Genomic DNA, 18,250 nt, shown 5'->3' with positions numbered 1-18,250 from the left:
GAAGTTTCATTCCCCTGAAGAAAAATTTGGAGTAAAAGGTTCATCCAACCTCCTGGACTAATTCTTTGGTCAAACTATAAGATTTAAAACAAAGGACTCCTTTTTGTTCCTAATCTCAGATAAAAAGGCTTTCTTAGCAAATGTGGATACACATTTATACACAGGCATTAAAAACGCACCTCAACATTAAAAAACAGGCAGAAGTTTCCATTACATAAATAACATCCCTCAGTTATCACAACTATGATTAATTATATTTTTTGATCAAGGTAATCTTTTATCAGCTCCTGAATTATGAAAATAAAAGAAACAACACTTCTGTAAAATCACTTTACCTCCTGATCCTGCAAGGATGTGCAAAATCCATCCATGAATTGTGTGGGAAGCTGACAGACTAGGGGCATGTCATCTCAGACAGTATCTCAGGGCAGGTCTGATATAGGTGGCTCTGCTTCCCTATTCTGTCCTTACTGGCTCTTGTTGCACAGCATGGGTCCTCTACATGTGGAAACAACATGCTTTTCCTTCAATCTATCACAGTATTTAAGTCTGCTAGAAAGACAGAAGCGTCTGCCACAGGGAAGGAAACAAACAGCAGATTGCTTTGTACTGTTCAAAACAGACAGAAAAAACAGTTCTTTTAAAAGATACTCAGATTGAAATGTCAGAGTCGGGCTTTGACATATTGTGAGTAAAAGAAGCAAGTAATGAAAAGGCTGGCAGAACAAACATGGGCATGCAATGGAGAAAATACTGTCCTGGCATTGGGACCTATATGAGGGATGTGCAAAGTCATTCTGCAGAGAAGGCCAAATTCCATGTTTAGTGACTGCTTGTCTAAATTTAGGACTATATGATACACTTAATCTACAGCAAGATGCACACTGATATCAGTGCGGTACTGGCATTAAGATCAGGGGGATAAATTATCCTTTTCTACTGCGGTAGCTAGCTCAGTTGAGGAAACATTCCCATCCTGACTTTCACTGTTACTTCTGCACTTTGATTTTCTTCTTTACACTTTTCCTTTTGCTGTTCTTCATTCCCATTCAGTCCTCTTTTCTGTCTTTTTCTTCCCTTCCCTCTGAGTTTCCCTCCCTGTAATAATTAATCTTTCTTCTCATGCTTAATTCTAATTGCCTCCAATCAAAAAGTTTTGCTAAGCATTCCAAGTCATGCCATTAGATTTTAGAGTTAACTGTTCAAAGACAGCTAACATAATTCAGAGTATTATTTCAGGTTGCCTATTTGTAAAGTCCTGAAAAAATGCTGCAAAAGTTTACAATGAGTTCATGTTTAGAATATTGTAATGGATTTTTTTCTCTCCAGGGAAAGTGATGGGTGTAACCACTGTAGCATAAGCTATTCCACAATAGTTGCTCTTAAATAAATAGTTGCAGCTTTTAGAATAGCTCAGAAATAGCTTATGCCATGGAAGCTGTCAATTTCCTTGTGTAGACAAAAGCTTTTGTAAACAGGCTGGCTTGGCATATGATCTACTTTAACGTAAACTTAAATTCTGGAGAAACTGGATAAATCATGTGTTTGTGCAGTACATCAGCTGAGGAAAATGGAAACACTCCACAGACTCAGATAGGTCTTTTCTTGTCTCTGTTTTCTATGAACCACATTGTTGGCTCTTCTCTGTCCCTAATTGTTGTATTATGATCTTTCTGGCCTCCATCTCTTTGTTCTAACGATTAAATAAGACTAACATTTTTTTGAGGTCATAATGATAATATGATAGTCCCTTTGAAGGGATTCAGTAAACAGAATATAGCCATAACACATTGTCATATTATCAGAACCTTAATTTTGACTTTTGGAAATATTGTCACCGGAGAAACTCTAACTGGTTTTAAAAACTTTAAATATATAGTGGGCAGAAGAACCACCAATAATACGCAAAATAGGTTTATAAAGCACAAGACTCACTCAGTTTCCTTTCTTGAGCACACTGGGCAATTACTAAAAGGAGTAGAGCTGATTCCTTTAAAGGACAGCATTCTTATTACATAGTCCCTCCTGTCTAAGATGGCCATCCAGAAGTAGCTTCCAAAATAACTAACATAATTCTGCCTCACTCTGAGATTCCTGGTAAGCAACTGATTTTTAGTAGTTACTGTTGGCTACATAGGATTAAACTCTTGAGAATGATTGACTCCAGCATTCTTAGGCACCTATGTGGAGATCAAAAGAAACCATGTTTTTGACAGTGTTTGCTTCTTCTCATGGACTATAAAGAATCTTAGAATACCAGCTTAGATTTAGACAACTATCTTTCAAACATCTGAACTTAGGTCAGATAAGTTCCCATTCCCAAAGCCTGTCCTACCTTTGAATTACTCATATGCTAGATTGCTAAATGGACATTAGGACTTATATGAATCACTGCATGCTGCTCAAGAAAACCATACTATTAGACCAGACTTGGACAGGGAAAAAAAAAAAAAAGGAAAAAAGAAAAAAAGGAGAATGATTATGGGATAACGACTTCTGACATGGACCCAGGAAGAGGTGGTTTGTGTCAGAAACATCAGGCTCTTCCCAGTGTGACTCCTTTTGTCCTCTGTCCTACGTCTCCCATAGCAGCAGAAGCTGTTAGGTTGGCTCAGTCACAGTCCCAGCTCTGCTTTGACCCCAGTTTTTACTCCATAGGGCAGCAAAATCCTGTTTTGCCTGTTTATTGAGTCGTCATTAGTTGATCTGCACTCACCTTCTTAGGTTACACGAGGAGAACAAAGCCAGCCCAACTATTTAGACATTAACTATAAAAATCATGTTTCTTTTTCTCTAGAAGTTATCCATAGAGGCAGAAAACGACAATGTGAATATATAATAAGGGAAATGGCTGTGGATGACAAATGATGAGCAATATGAGGAAAAAAATCAGTGTAAATTGTGTGCATCTCTGTTGTGTGCATGCATGCATACTGATTACCGGGAAGGGAGATAACAGCCATTGAAGCTTGTTGCAGCATTTTGAGGAAAAAAGTAAGAAACCTGCCATGAGGCCTCTTCCCAGCTTTCTGACCAACTCCAGAGCACTGCATTGAGTTTGATATGCCAGACTGTCAAAAAGACAGTTAACAGAAGGAAGGCCACGCTACAGAAAACAACTGATTAAGTATACACCCTGAAGCAACAGGCAACAAAGCAGCACAGGTATGTGAAGGGTTTAAATGCCAAAAAGAAATGAAAATGTATAACTAAAAATGATAATATGAAAGTGGCTGAGGCTAAATATGAGAGAAAACTTCTTGACTAGTCTTGGGTGTCTCTAGTGAAGTAACAGAAATGTTCCCATACAATTTTAACACTGTTAATTTTAGCACCAATAACTGTACAGTTTGTAAGAAACAAGAATTGTCAGGGATCAATATGAAAGGCTATGAGCTGTTTTCCCTCTCTGACCGTTGAGATCGCACCTAGATCTTGCTCTTGCACATAGAAGTCCAAAACACACAAAACTGTACATTTTTAATTTAAACACTAGGTGGCTCTGTTGGCTTTTTTTAAGTACAGCATTTCCCAAGCCTGCAAGAGTTTTGAAAAGTAGATGCTATTCAGAGACGCGCTCCACTGACACTCATGAACTATGTAACTTTTTCTAGAAGAGCCTCTATTGTGAATGTTCACAAGGAAACATACATACTATTAAAAAATAATAATAAAAAAGAATTGTCTTCAGCCTTTGACCAACCTGGAACAGATAGCCAGCACTAGGAGCAAAAAGGCATTGGTTTTCAGCTTCTCCCCTGTGTTTTATCGAATTTTCACAGTTAATTGTGCCCACGGGATGCCTGTGTGGTGACTAAATATGGGAAAATGAAGGCAATGGATTCTGGCCCCATGCATGGAGAAAGTTGGCAAAAGTGGTTTTAAGCTGTTGATATGCTGTTCCTATTCTTGAACCACTTTACATCGGTCTGTGTCCCACTGGCACAAGAAAAACTCTATCCTTTTTGTCTTGAGCTGGTTACAAGTAACTCAAGGGACCGCTAAGGCAGCTATGGATCCCTAAGTCATGTAAGCACCCCTTCCTTCCCACAATGCTGCAAAATGCTGAAAAATTTTCCTGAGAGATTAGCCTTGGATTCCGTTCTTCCAAAGTGATCATCCCAGAGCTGGCCAGGCTGACTGGCAGTCAGATAGCTTCTTTTCAGAACAAGGGACCCAAACCAGCCTTAATCTGGGGGAAAACTGATTCCACATTATCAATCAGCAAAATTAATGACTAATTTCGTTTGGGACTGTGAAAACATTTTATATGTCTTTCAGAGGTGTTGCAGATCTACAATACTTTCTGCTCTAGTCTTTAGCCACAATTAGCATACTTCCTCACGTCAGAAAAGAAATGGATGCATTTTTTTCTTAGCAACCTTGCAACAATCACACTGGACATGGCTGTAATAGTCATGCCTGTAAAACTTTTTTGTTCTTCCCTGGTGCATGAATTCGTCACTGGAGTAGTCCTTGCAAAGTATTTTGGCAATCAACAACAGCTGTATTTTGTATGAGCAGATTCAGTGCATTATGAACTGTTAAAGCATATGTGGAAAAGCAAAAACATAGAATGTATATGAAGTTTACTCTTGCTCTTTTAACAAATACCCAGTTTCAGTACCAGATTACTAAATGTTTGCATACAGCAAATTTACTTTTCCCCATTGTTTTGGGGTAGCATATACATAATAATTTAAAATTTGTATTTCATTTATATGAAATAACAACACAATCTGAATTTTGAAGAAAGACTAAATAAAAATGAAAAAAACGAGTTGAAGAAATATCAATGTGATGGTCTCTTTTTAAATTATCTATTAATTTAAGTTCTAGATTTCGCTAATATTTCTGTTTTGTAAACAAAAGGTGGTCAAAATTCAGAAACTAATTATTAGGGAAGCCAGGCAATGAGTTTAAAAGCTCTTTTCTTCTTCCACTTTTGTCCAGATCTGAGAAGACTGGCTGTTCCCCTACTTGCTGCTTACGCCCACTGGATCGTACAGGAGATGACAGGTATAAGCCATTCAAACAGCTGACTAACCTAGCAGGTCACCTTTCATTTCACACTTTCCTTCATTGCTCCAATCTCTGTTGGCTGCCTGAGTCTCAGAGAAATCTGTCCACGTTTGAGCTACTCCCTGTGGAAATTACTTCTTTTCAGCCGCATGATCTAGCAAAGAGTTTATTACGTACAGAGACCCTCCCCGTAGATCCTTTGTCTTTCCATGGTAGCACAAAATGCCTGAGCATTGTAATCTATGGCACATTCCTTTGGCTCAGTCGTGCATTGCTGTGACCTGTCTAAGCATCAGTTAGAGGATGTCTTTGCAGTATACTGTGGGGAGACATGAGCTTACACTGGCTGTAGTCTGAACCAGCAACAGCTAAGAGCTCAAAGAGCTGTGCTATACCTGGTCATACAATTTTTGGATCAAAACTGGCTCACATCCCCCTGGCTTACAGTGAAGCTGTAGAACAAGCTCACTACCACAGGATGTTGTGGACACCAAAGTAGACATGGTTAAAAATGGAACTGGACTCATTCTTGGAAGACATTCACTGACTGATGACTATCAGTTAGGATAATCCAGATTCCACCTTCAGTTCATAAAGATCATAAAGCAACACAGGTGAGGCACAACAGGAGAAGGATTGCCGTGTCTTTGACACCATCTAATTATCTACTAATGTTTCTGTCATACTGGATTTTCCTTATAGGGCTGGCTGACCATTAGCAACAAATGAAAAAGCAAAGGGGTATGAAGGTGTATGATCAAAAATGTGTTAAGTAGAGAAGCAGAGCAAAACCCTGAGCAGAGCACCCCTGTACACCAATCCTTCAAGGTATCCATGGAATTCAAGGCCTTTCCAGGGAGAAAAAAGGCTAAAGGGGGAAAAAAACCAACATAAAACCAACCAACCAACCAACAAAAAAAAACCAAAAAACCACCCCCCCAACTTATCAGGGGCACTAAATCAAAAAGGAGAGGTATGTAAGAGTTGCAGCATCAAAAATTAGTATAGAGGGAATTAAGTGAGGCATCAAGCCCAGAAGCCGTGACAGCATCTACTACTTCGTGAAAGTATCCCAAGTGTACACCACCTCATGATGGTGTACACTCTCGCCTGCACACGAGAGGGCAAGAGAACAGAAACAGGGCCTACCATCTCTGGGGTCTCTCCTAATATCTGATAGAGACGGAGGACTGAGCTATGGGACTCAGACACTGGAATCCGGTCCTCTGGTTGTGGCAGCAGCTGAAACATAAAGCTTGAGATACACAGAACTTGATTTCCCTTTGTCCATATTGGATTAAGTTCACGCTGTGCAACAACTATGAACCAATGAAGTCTTTCTTAGACCCCCAGAAATGGGCACAAATATGACTTAGGTATGTGTGCTCTTTTTCTGAATAGAAGGGAACTTCCTCCAGGTTAAGGAAAAGATGCGAGTTTCACGAAATTGCCTGACTGAAAAGTACCACAGCAGCAAACAGGTCATCAAGTCACTTTGGAACCAGAGAGAGATGTATCTCTAATCATGCAAACACCGCTTTCCCCCCCTTTTAATTTATACGTACTAATGGCACGAATAAAGAAGTCTGTGATAGGAACGAACGGTTATGTAAGGTGAAATCTGCATTCCTTGCGTAACTGCTGTTTACATAACGCCGGCGCGGCCACAAGCCGCAGGGAGGGCGCGAGCTGCCGCCGCGACCCCGCGCAGCCGGCGGTGCCGCCGAGCCCGCCCTCGGCCCTGCCCAGCGGGAGCGAGGAGCGGGGCCCGGGGCGCGCCCCGCGCTCTGGTAGTGGCCCGCTGACGCTGCCCTCTTGGCGAACCGCGGCTACAAAGAACGAAATACGTTATTTTCCCACTGTCTACAGGGCAGAAAAAAATGACGGAAAACTTCACAAGCTGTAGATTGCCATACCTGATATTTCAGATGAACTTTATGGAAAGAAGACAGGGGCTTTCTAAGTCATTTTGCAGATAAGCATAGGCCTCGCTATAGCCTTTTTTACTCAGGAAGGTTGGATAAAAATAATGAAGCAATTCCCCCCCAGGTGAAAGTTTAAGTTTCTACACGAAAATAAGAACATTTTGGGTTGGATTTCTTGCCAGCCATGCCTGCTTAGCACTACACAAGCAATACAGAGAAGGTTTATTTGGGCTGTAAATGGCCACCAGAAATCCCCATGTACAAATGAACTCCGGGCTTTGGAGGCTGCAGAGTTTCACTCGCACTTGTAAAAGGAGAGACTTGGAAAATACACTTGTAAAACAAAGAGACGATGAGGGATATTCTGGGGACAGGGAAGACTGCAGTTCAGGAACACCCAGCCCTGAGTTTATTTGAGGCTATATAACATTTGTGTAAGGTTATGTCTAAACCTTATCTTGCATTTCCCAGTTTCTGGGCAGTTACGTGCTCCTCCTGCATCACACAGATATCCGTTATTTGGGAATGAAACTTCTGACTTGAGGGCCAAATAATCCAGATGCAAACCCTTGTCACAGATCATCACAAAAACCTTAATGGTCATCTAAAAGTAATACAAATGCAGAACTGAGTATCACTTAACGGGACTATTTGCATTTCCACTGCAAATGTAATATGTAAACCAATTCTAAACATACAGTTTAGATTTCAGCACTGATTTTTGCAGAAGCCAAATAATTCAGAACACTCTTTATTTTAGGGGTTTCCAAAATAGACCACAGAGTTGCCCTTTGTAAGCTGTAATTACACTTTTTCATTATTTTTCATGTACTGGCAGTGCCTAATTTATTAGACTGTTGCTTGCTGAACATTCTATTTTATGTGCATTCTGAGCAAATAAAATTCCTTTTAAAACAAAGCTGAGTAAAACAGCATTGTACATCAGAGTGGTAGTTAAAAAGTATTTCATCTGCAGATCACACAACAGATGTGAAATGTAACTTTCAGAAAATGCTCCTTTTTATAAATCAGATTAAAGGTCTTTCAGCTCCACATATAGATTTGTCTAATACAGTCAGATCTCTCCTTCTTAGACAAGTCCCAGAATTTCAGATAAATTATGTATAATGTCAGAGCAAGGCAGTCTTCCATCAAGGGTAAATACCTGCAAAGTCCAAGCTAAGTAGGTCTGAGATAAACTGGTTTTAAACTAGCATTTTTACATGGCTGTTGTGACGAAGCAAGGCAGTTAGTAGATGCCAGCAAAGAATTTGCCAACTGGCTGGAAAGAAAGCTTTCCAAATTTCCGAATGACAGCTTACAATTCCAAACACACCAAAGCGTCCCATCTTGCTTGTAAACCTTTCTTGTGCAACAAAGTATTACAGTATATTCCATTTATAAACTCATGGAAAACTTCTGTTATGTTATTTCAGACTCATATTATTAGGACTGTACAGATACTTTCCTAGTTTATTTTTAAAGCAGTGACTGAACAGTCACATCATTTTGCAATTTCTATAGTTCCCACTTCCATTTCAGTTTTTAAACAACCAGATTCATATTTGCATACTATATGTATTTTATAATAATATACTACAGGACGATTATTATCACAGGTATCCTTTCAGAAAGGAGACTGTCATTTGACTTAAAAAAACAAGAAACAGGATTCCAAACCTACTATCAGTTCTAATGTCAGTGCAAGTAATTTTAAAAACATTTTGCATTTTATATAAGCATAGTTGTATCTTGTATGTACATATTCCGAACACTACAACTATCCAAGATGGCATTTATAAAAAATTGGCCTAATCAAAGTTCCTCCTCCTTGTTGCCCCTCTCGCATACTTTCTGGAATGGCCTTGAACAGTCTCCAAAACATAGAAAATTTCCTGCTTGTATTTAGGATAGGAACCAAACTTTTAGATTTACAAATTCTAGTTTAACTCAGCACTGAGAAAGACCCAATCATTTGTATCAAGAGTTCTTACCTGGGTCAAATTCAAATACAGGACTGAATACTCATATGCCCAATTAATTTCTACAAGCTTTTTGAAAAGCAGTGGATAAGAAAGATGATGCTTTTTGATTTGCTGACTTTATAAAACAGACAGATATTATTTGCTTCGTATCATTTCAATCACTTAGTGGAATAATTTTCTCCCTTTTTGAATGATTACAATTCTCATCTATTGTTTTGTTTAAAAAGTTGAATCATTCTTCCTTTCTAGTAGAGAGTATTTAATAATGCGATTCGATTACGTCTCACATTTGGCACAAACCTCCCCTCCACCTTTTGGAGATTACTTTATTTAACCAAGTTTTTTTTCTGTTGGAATATCAGTTACTTTTCAGTAAGTAAATGCATGTGTGCCAAGCATACCATTAACTGAACTGATTGAAGATCAGAAAAGCGAGTACTAGGTCTAATATTACTTGGATGCCACTAATGGGTACGTTATAGATTGAAATATTTCATTTGATCCATTAGTTGTTTTGTTGTTATCAATATCACAGTCAGTAATATGAATCCGTTTAAAAAAATGAATTCAAAATCCATTAGCTTTTAAGGCACTGTTCAAATGAAAGCAGTACGTTATAACAACTGAAACAATTTCAAGTGAGAATGAGAGACCATTTCCTAATTTTGATGACTATGCATTCCAGCTTTAATCATCTCCCAGACAAGATTTGTCTGTTTCTAAAAAAAGTATTAAAAATACAGATGAATATTTAGGGTTTTCTTTATTTTATTCCATTCCTCAGTAGATGTTGACATGCAAGCAAATCTTCAAAACTTTTATTGTGTTTCCTTTTGTTAAAATAGACTGACTGTGAAAGAGCAATCGAAATACCATGTAGGCTGGCATAATCATGAGTTTACTACTGTAACCAAAAGAATGGAAAAGTAGGGCTAAAAGCAAGTTGAAGGCATAATAGAAATACAGAATTTAAAAAATAAGAAACCTAATCAGTTGTAACTTTGTGGTAAAAGGAAGGGGATAACTTTTTCTTGTATAATAAGATTAAAAAGATAAAAAGAAATAGATTTTTATGCAGTGCAAAATTTACCTGAGACAACTTCTGCTTCCTACACAAAAGAAGCGAACCAAAACCCAGGTGGCTTCAGGAAGTACTGACATTTTACAACAGGAATCAGAACATTTAAAACTCTGGAGACACTTGCACCACTTTCAATATGGTGTATAAAAGTATAATCTACCGACAAACTGGACTGGCAGAAAGACTCCTTCGTGGGCCAGGCGGCAAGTGTTTAACAAGGTGTTGACTGACATCACTGGGTTGTTCTAAGACTGGATGCAAAGTTTAATGCTTTATGTTTTGCAGGTGCTAATGGAAGCGTACAACAACATCTACTGTTGAAAATATGCTATTTCACTGTTGTCAGCTTAGCGTTACTTCCATTTCCCAAAGATATGTGTGAATTGTTCATTATGAGAGCAGAGATGGGACAGAAACTGGACCCACTAGTCAAATGTATGTTCTGAACACAGTTTGTAAAATAACTGATCATAGTAATTGCTTCTGCAAAATGTGAGAGGACTTGAAGTATTTTCTTGTTAACTTATTACCATTACCCTATCTTACAATCCATCCTGACGTTATTACAGAACTTGCAACAGTATTTTCTTAATGCTTCCATTACTATAGATGCATTTACTAAGTTATGATCTCAGTTTGCCTTTAAAGGTTTCCAACTTGTTACAAAAGGAAAGCTCATTTAAATAGTCAAGGTCACCTAGAATAAGCATCCGATGTCCTTATGGATTTGTACTTCAGTGCTCATAGCAGCTTTTTCTTTGTTAAGGAGTTTTTAAGGTCTTGCTTCCATGTGAATTCTCTGGCCTTCATAAAATGTGAACTCACACTGCAATGTTTCCCTCACTTGGGGCATACAGAGCTGCCTGTTCCATGAAAGAAAACTGTAGAGACTCCGTTATCTTCGAGACTGTTATGTTTTCATTGCAGTTGGTAGAAAGCCAGCAATAGCACAAGAGGGAACTCTTCCAGGCTCTTGCGTTCCATGGTTAGAAGAGAGATTAAATCAAGTGTGCAGGCAAGACTCATTTGCCAAGCTGAGAAGAAGATCCAAGAAGCCATGGGATACCTGAGTCCAGCAGGCAGGGTGCAATTATGATTAGAGGACCACTAAGGAGCCCAAACTGCCAGGCAAACCCCGTGATGGGAAGCAGGCAAGTTTGGGCAGGTTCAGGCAGGTGGTTGGGAGAAGGACATGGGGAACAGGAGAAAGGAAGCAGGACTAACAGATCAGCAATCAACGGGTGTACTGAATGGCCAGCAGCAACAGGTGTCCTTTACTCATATATCATGTGGGCAGGGCAACTGTGAGTCAGACTTACAGACACTTACAGTAAGTAGTTTCCTGGGTGGCAGATGGCTTGTCTGGGTGTAGCCTGGCAGCAGCTGATGAAGACATTCAGAGTTACTGTGGGAGAAACATGCACATGCAGCATAAGCCTTTTTTCCAAGCTAAGAAACAATGTCTATTTTTTTTTAGTAGTATTATTATTATTTAGAATTTTTTTTTAATGATTTTGGATGGCTGACTCATTTTCAAATGCTTTGGGTGGGTACATGTCTCATACAACAGCTGTGGCCCTCAGTCAGCTTTTTTTACTGGCACATGAAGGTGATCATGTTGATACTAGTATAAGAGTCAAAATATCTGGTCGTCTTTGCAACTCAGGCTTTGCAAGCTTGCAACTCTTCTTTACAACTCAAACTTTGTATGGTCACCTACTTTCTTTCCACTTCCATTTCTTCAGCAGCTGTGTGAAGTAAAGGAATTTCTGAAGCCAAAACCCCCTGAGGTTTATGAAGGGAGCGTTTCTTCATTTACCAAGTTGAGAGGACATAAGGGGGACAGCACACTTGCCACAGAACTACCTGATCCCTCACATATTTTGGGAGATCTAACATTACCCTGCTTGTCTTTTTTACACAAAGGACCTAGTTCTTCAGTCGCTACATTCACAGTGCTTCCCTGCACTGTAAAGATACGTTTATATTTAAATGTCTTCAGATTAGACTCCAGGTATTTTAACCCAAACTTACCACAAACATCCCTAAACCTTTCAGCTTCAGGGCCTGGAATCTCTCAAAATAAGATCAAACTCTTTTACATATTAAGATCCTCATTCCTGCTGAGTCATGCTTGTTTTGACCTTCGGTTATTTGTCTTGGGCTCTTTACCCAGTAAGTTTATTTTTTTTTTAAATATATATATATACACATGTATATGAGCACCTGAACCGTGTCGCTACACTAAGGATGGACATTGTTGAAAACACTTCTGATAGGGATACATGGTCAGCAAACTTACTTATTGGGTGTCATCTTTGCACCAGCCTCACGGCGCTCAAACCGAAGTTTTCTACATTAAAGCGTTTTTCGAGGAGTTTTGAAAGAAGCGCTTGCGAAGGCGGCACTCACGGGGCGCCCCGCGCCGGCCACCCCGCAGCTGAGGCGGGCTGAGGTGGGCCGGGGCCCGGCCGGGGCGGCGCACCCTGGGTAGCTCCCTCCCACGCCGGCGGAGAGACATGTGACAGGGCGACTTCTGTCTTGAAGCCTCTGAAGGGGAAGGGGCCGCCGCGGCGTGGGGGAAGAAGGCTTCCCTCGGATCCTCCGGCTCCCACCGAGGCCACGGCCCCGCGGAGGAGGCGCCGTCCCTGTCCCCGCCACTCCCGTCACCGCAGGTGCAGCCGCAGGACAAGCGGCGCCGGCCAGTGCCCGAAACGGCGGTCTCCTCCCGAGAGAAACAACCGCCGCCGCCCCGAGCGGGAGTCTCCTCAGAGAGGTACGGACAGAGCGCGCGCCCCTCTGCGCCCCGCCACGTCAGGGCGACCGTTAACGGCCCCCCGCGCCGCGCGCCAGGGCTGGGCGGAGCGGGGCGGGGCACTGCCCCTCGCTCCGCCGGACCCGCCGGGGGGAGAGGCGAGGGGCGCCCCTGTAGCTGGCACTTCGCCCGGCGGGAGGCTGCGGCCCGTGCCAGCCGCCCTCCGCCTCAGCGCCCTCCTTCCGCCTGCCCCCGGCCCCACCTGCTGCGGAGCCGCCCCGACCGCGATGCTGCCGCCCAGGAGGCAGCTGGCCGCCCCGGCGGGGCCGGGGGCGCGGCGAGCGAGCTTCTCCGCCTGGGGGCCGCGGCGGCCATAAAGGGCCGGGGAAGGGGCGGCGCGGCACTGCGGTACCGGAGCGGCCGGCCGGCGGGTGAATGCGGCAGAGGGGAGCGGCGGCATCTGGCGGGATCAGCTCCTCCCTCCGTCGCCGCCGCCTCCTCCGCCGGTAGCTTCTGACAGAGTCTGTCCAGCCGGTGGGAGCGCCGGTGGCGGGGCCCGGCCCTGCCCCAGCATGGCTTTCCCCGCAGCGCTAGGTAAGTCCCGAGGCAGGAGGCAGCGCCGTGCCGGGCTGGCCCGGGGTGGTGGTGACCTTGGCCGCCGCCCCGGCGGGGACGGGCCCTGGGCGGCCGTGTCCGGGGCTCCTGCGGCGGGAGCGCCCACGGGCCGGGCCCCGCGGCCGGCCCTGCCCCACCTGCTCGCGGCGGCAGGATGCGGCTCCCCGCGCTGCCAGCTGACCGTCCGGGGGGGTCTGGAGGCGGCGGCGGTGGTGGTTGTTTTCGCGGCGTCCGCTCGTTCCGTATTCAAGCCTATTAAATTCCTGATCAATAATTGCTTTTTAAATAATCATGCCATAGTTTTTGTGCAGCGCGTTTCAAGGGAAGTAGCTTTCTTTTTTCTTCCGCAAAGGTGAAGAACTAAAGAGCAACCAAAGCAGCCGTTCTTTGTGAGAGAGGTATTTAGGAAAAGAGCATTCGTACCCCCTCCCCATCCCATTAAGATGTCTAGTTGTCACTCTCCCTGTTGCTCACCTTGGGTAAAGGACAGCACTTCTATAGGAGGATACAAGATCCTCATCCGTCTTCCAGTTTGGGATGGCACAACTTGCATGAGGATTGCATGAAGTGCCTCACAACTATTTTAGGTTTATTAAACTAATTTCAGTGACATAAGCTAGCAGTGATGGGGGTGAACCTACCTTTCAAAATGTCTTGTGCCTTAGTCTCTCATTTGCTTGAGCGGAGAATGTGAGATTAGGTTCTGTAAGAAAGAAAAAAAAACCTTTGGTCTCAGTAGAGCATCGTACTTGTATCTATACATTATGACTCTTCCCTATCTTATCGTAATGTTTTAAAATACAGTATGGTTTCTTATGCAATGTATTTCCTCCTGCATTTCTGTTTCTGATCACGATTCTCTAAGAAAAAGTTCATTTATACTAGGAAAATGCTTAGCCGATGATAAACATACAACCCATTGATTTTTCCTGTCCTAGTCAGCTAATACTGAAAATATTGTAATTGCTGACTTAGAAGCAGAAGAAACATTATTTTCCCACATTTTACTATTATTGCTAGCATTCTTACTGCAGTCAAGTAACAATAAAGACTGTTCTTGCCTGGCTGAAGTGGCCCAAAAGGCCCTTGTTGCTGGCAACTATATGTATGGCAGTTACTGTTGCTGACAACTGTGTTCATTGAGGTCAGTGGAAAGACTCCTATGACTTCATTGAGGTTTGAAACTGAGAAACCAAATCTAAGTTTGGATGCTTCTAAGACATCGTAGTGCATTGTCATGGAATCATTCAGCTAAATGTGTATGTATTTTTATATTTCATATGTAGTTATACTTGATTTTATGAAGACTTAACACTAATTGCAAAAAAAATACTCTCCGAGCAGAAAAACTGCATAGAGTCAGATCCACAGTTCTTTAAAACCCATGACGTTTTTCCACTGGGCTCTGAATTGGTTCTTACAAAACAAGAATGCAAAATAACGTACATAATGCCTAAATTGCCCTGTTGTGGTCCAATATATCTCTCGTCACCTTTTCATACTATATTTGCTTTTACAATAAAAGCAAAAGTGTTTTCAAAGCAACTGTGAAAACAGGTGGACATTAATTAGAATCTTTTAGGCTGAAAACAGCAGGATCACATATCAAAAGGATCACATATCAACATGTGAAACTTGCAGCATGCCTAAAGAAATACTGTAATGGGGGCCCTGATAAGTTATGCCTGGAGTGATTAAAAAGTGCCATGCTCCATGCTGACTTTTGGCATACATTGTTATTGAAATGAATACCATCTTATAAAATATGTTTGCATTTTTGTAACTAAAAAGGATTCTGAAATGCCAGTTTTGGACCCAGACTTCACATTCTGGCAGTGCTTTGATCCATTTGTTGTGACATGTTCATTGCTATTTTTAACTTATGCAATAAGAATCTAATCTTACTTGTTACGAACACCATCATACTGAAGGCGTTCAAAAAGCGTTATAGTACATAATAAATAATGCTGGTCAGTAGCTTACAAGCACTGTATTTTTTTTTTTCCCCTTCAGAATGCTACCAGGTATGTCAAAATTCACATTTTGGATTGTATGAGAATGAAATACAAAGCAAGCCATGAAACTATAGAAGAAACACTAAATACGGTACTTTCAGTAGTGCTGCTATAAGAAAATGGAAATATTTGGTGATGAAAGTCTACTTAAATAAAAAATTTGAATATAAAACATATTTTTTAGAAAAATATTTAAATGCCAAGTAGAAATTAAAGTCCACTTCCCACATACAATTAAAAAGCAGAATATGAACTACTGAAAACAAATGAAAAAAAAAAGTCACTAAGTTAACTACACCATATTTGTTCCTGTTGTGCAACCATTTTACTTCACAGCAGCTCCATGACTTTCTTATTTGTGGAAAGGATGGAGTGACGCAGAAATGTGCAACCTTCTTTTATAACTTGCTTGTGGCTCTAAAATTGGTTTGAAGTCACTGAGCAGGGAAGAAGGCAGGCAATTGAGTGAATGTGACTTCCAAGTTCAGTGCAAGTACATACAGCTAGGTATACATTATATCGCAAATAATAGTCTACCTGATTATGCAAGTAAGTGGAATCTACTGGCAATTCTGTACATACATATCTTAGGAATTCTCATGAGTATACCAAGAAGTTCCTGATTCACAAATTGGCATGGCTCCACAAGCAAAGATGCTCAGTGGATACCTGTGGTTCTTGTGTACTCCATACTAGTTTAAATTCTGCGTAGCTGTTCTACTTATCCTTCTTTTGCTCTAAATTCTTAATTTTGATAGGCATACCATGAAAAAAGAACACTCTCGCATATCCTTATTCTTGTAGTTATAACTTTGTCAACTGTCTTCCTTATTAGCCGAGATGCCCAGACAGTTTCCAAAGCTGAACATCTCTGAGGTTGATGAGCATGTGCGACTTCTAGCAGAGAAGGTATTTGCTAAAGTTCTCCGAGAAGAAGACAGCAAAGATGCCTTGTCACTATTCACTGTGCCTGAAGACTGCCCTATTGGGCAGAAAGAGGCCAAGGAAAGGGAACTGCAGAAGGAACTGGCAGAACAACAGTCCGTGGAAACAGCTAAAAGGTTTGTTCAGTAGTTGCTTTCTTAGCGGAAAATAGTTTTTAAAATGAGTTTGAGTTAATATTGAAATATCTGGCAGATAACATTCTGCCCCTTATTACTTCAGGAAAAAGGTCAACAGCAGGTACCAAGGGCACCTGTGTGATGTCCTTCTGTGCTATGCGGAAGGTGTGGGGATGGGCCCTAGGGACCTTGGATTGGTGAGGTTGTCTCAGCTGTGTTTCCAGCAATAGCATAGATACTGCTTATGCAAGTTTAACACATGGCATAGCTGGGTAGAAGTGAACACAACCCTAAGATTCTTTAATGTAAAAAGAGTCAGAAGAAGAAACACCCTCCCCCCCCCCATTCTAGTTTCATTCAGAGAAACGGAAAATTTTAACACAGAGAAAATGACAGTGGTGTGATACTTCTTTTAGTCTCTGTAAAAATAGATGAAAGCAAAGACTTGACATTTAACATCAAGGGAGAAGGTGAAAAGTGGTATTGGCATAATGAGGTTATTCGTAGGTTTCTTTCACAGAGATAAAATCTAACCACTATCTGCCATAGGAGTGCACATCTTGAGTTTCCTCAAAAAAAAAAGTACAGTCCACCTTTGGTTTACCTATGAATCTCATGAAACCAAACTTGATTTGGTTTATGATTTTCTTCTGTGGGAGAGGTAGCCTTACCCTGATGTCAGGCTGTTCCAGTATCTTAACTTCAGTGGACTGGCTAGACTATTTCCTAGAGTCACATGAGCTCAGCAGCAGTCTGACATCAAATCGCTTGGATGTGTACAGACTCTTCAAAAAGCAGGCAAACAAGGAAGCCTTTGAAAGTGATAGCTAAACACATGCACCCGGTTAGCTGCAGACAATTGGTTGGGCAACACTTGGCATTGTATTTCTGGAACAGAAGGGAGAAGAGTCAGTTTAGTTAAATTAAGGTATGACACACTGATGATACAGGCTGAGACTTTTGGTTTTGAAATGTGCAAGTGAGTTTCCCAGTTGGCATGTTCATAGACATAAACAAGCACAGAAGGGAAAACTAGATGTTTTCATTCTGACAACTATTCAGTATATCTTTTCTCCTGAACTAATAAGTTTCACTTTTAATTTGGGAAATTGTCTTACAGAAATAATATTCTGTCAAACTGTACCTCAAGTTTTGTACAAGTTTAACTGTGGGAAGTGGGATATTTATATGTATGTTTACATGTGGGAACAGAACAAGTATTCATCCCTGTCCTACAGACTGAAGTGTACTTCAAGGACAGTTACATGAGTAAAACTTCTGTTGTTTTCAGTTGCAGTTGATCCAGCACTGCCTTTAAAGAATTTCATGCTGTTTTCAAAGGTGGCTACAAATACTTAAGAGAGGATGGAATTTGGTCATAGGGTATTAATTATACCAGCACTGCATGTTCTTATTCTTCAGAATGTCACAAAAATAATACGCAACTACCAGAGGGCATTCCAGTATTCCGTTTTCTTTGTTAGTGGTTCTTACTAACATTTTAAGGTTTTGGCATCTAGTTTATAACACGAGGGAGTATTTTCACAGTGCAAAAGAAAGTGGTATCACAGGTACTTTATAACATATTTATTTATTATATGAAATAAAAATATATTTAAATGCATTTAAATACATTTAAACTGAGTAAGGAAAATTAATTAAATCTTCAGAGACATTCCAAAACTTCACTTAAGGTATTACAATTACTTCACTGAAAAATGCAGTGTTCTTTTTTAGCTGGTTTGTCTAAGGTACACATCTATCCAGTTTTGCTGAGAAAGGGCGGAAGTT

The 18,250-nt window shown here is 41.2% G+C and overlaps 1 protein-coding gene across 3 annotated transcripts in view; it reads left to right on the top strand.

The window, feature by feature from the left end:
* The first annotated feature begins 13,329 nt into the window (after positions 1-13,329).
* Positions 13,330-18,250, top strand: part of AMPD3 (adenosine monophosphate deaminase 3) — a 31,947-nt gene continuing 27,026 nt past the window's right edge. For all 3 annotated transcript variants that reach the window (XM_059826039.1, XM_059826038.1, XM_059826041.1), the window contains exons 1-2: positions 13,330-13,362; positions 16,234-16,459. In XM_059826039.1, coding sequence (XP_059682022.1) covers positions 13,341-13,362; positions 16,234-16,459 — 248 coding nt within the window. In that variant the 5' untranslated portion in view covers positions 13,330-13,340. The remainder of the gene's footprint in view (positions 13,363-16,233; positions 16,460-18,250) is intronic.

This window comes from Gavia stellata, chromosome 17 (assembly GCF_030936135.1).
Source record: "Gavia stellata isolate bGavSte3 chromosome 17, bGavSte3.hap2, whole genome shotgun sequence".
NCBI classification, from domain to species: domain Eukaryota; kingdom Metazoa; phylum Chordata; class Aves; order Gaviiformes; family Gaviidae; genus Gavia; species Gavia stellata.
The sequence above is the reverse complement of the archived record's forward strand: the minus strand, read 5'-3'. Positions and strand labels throughout refer to the sequence as shown.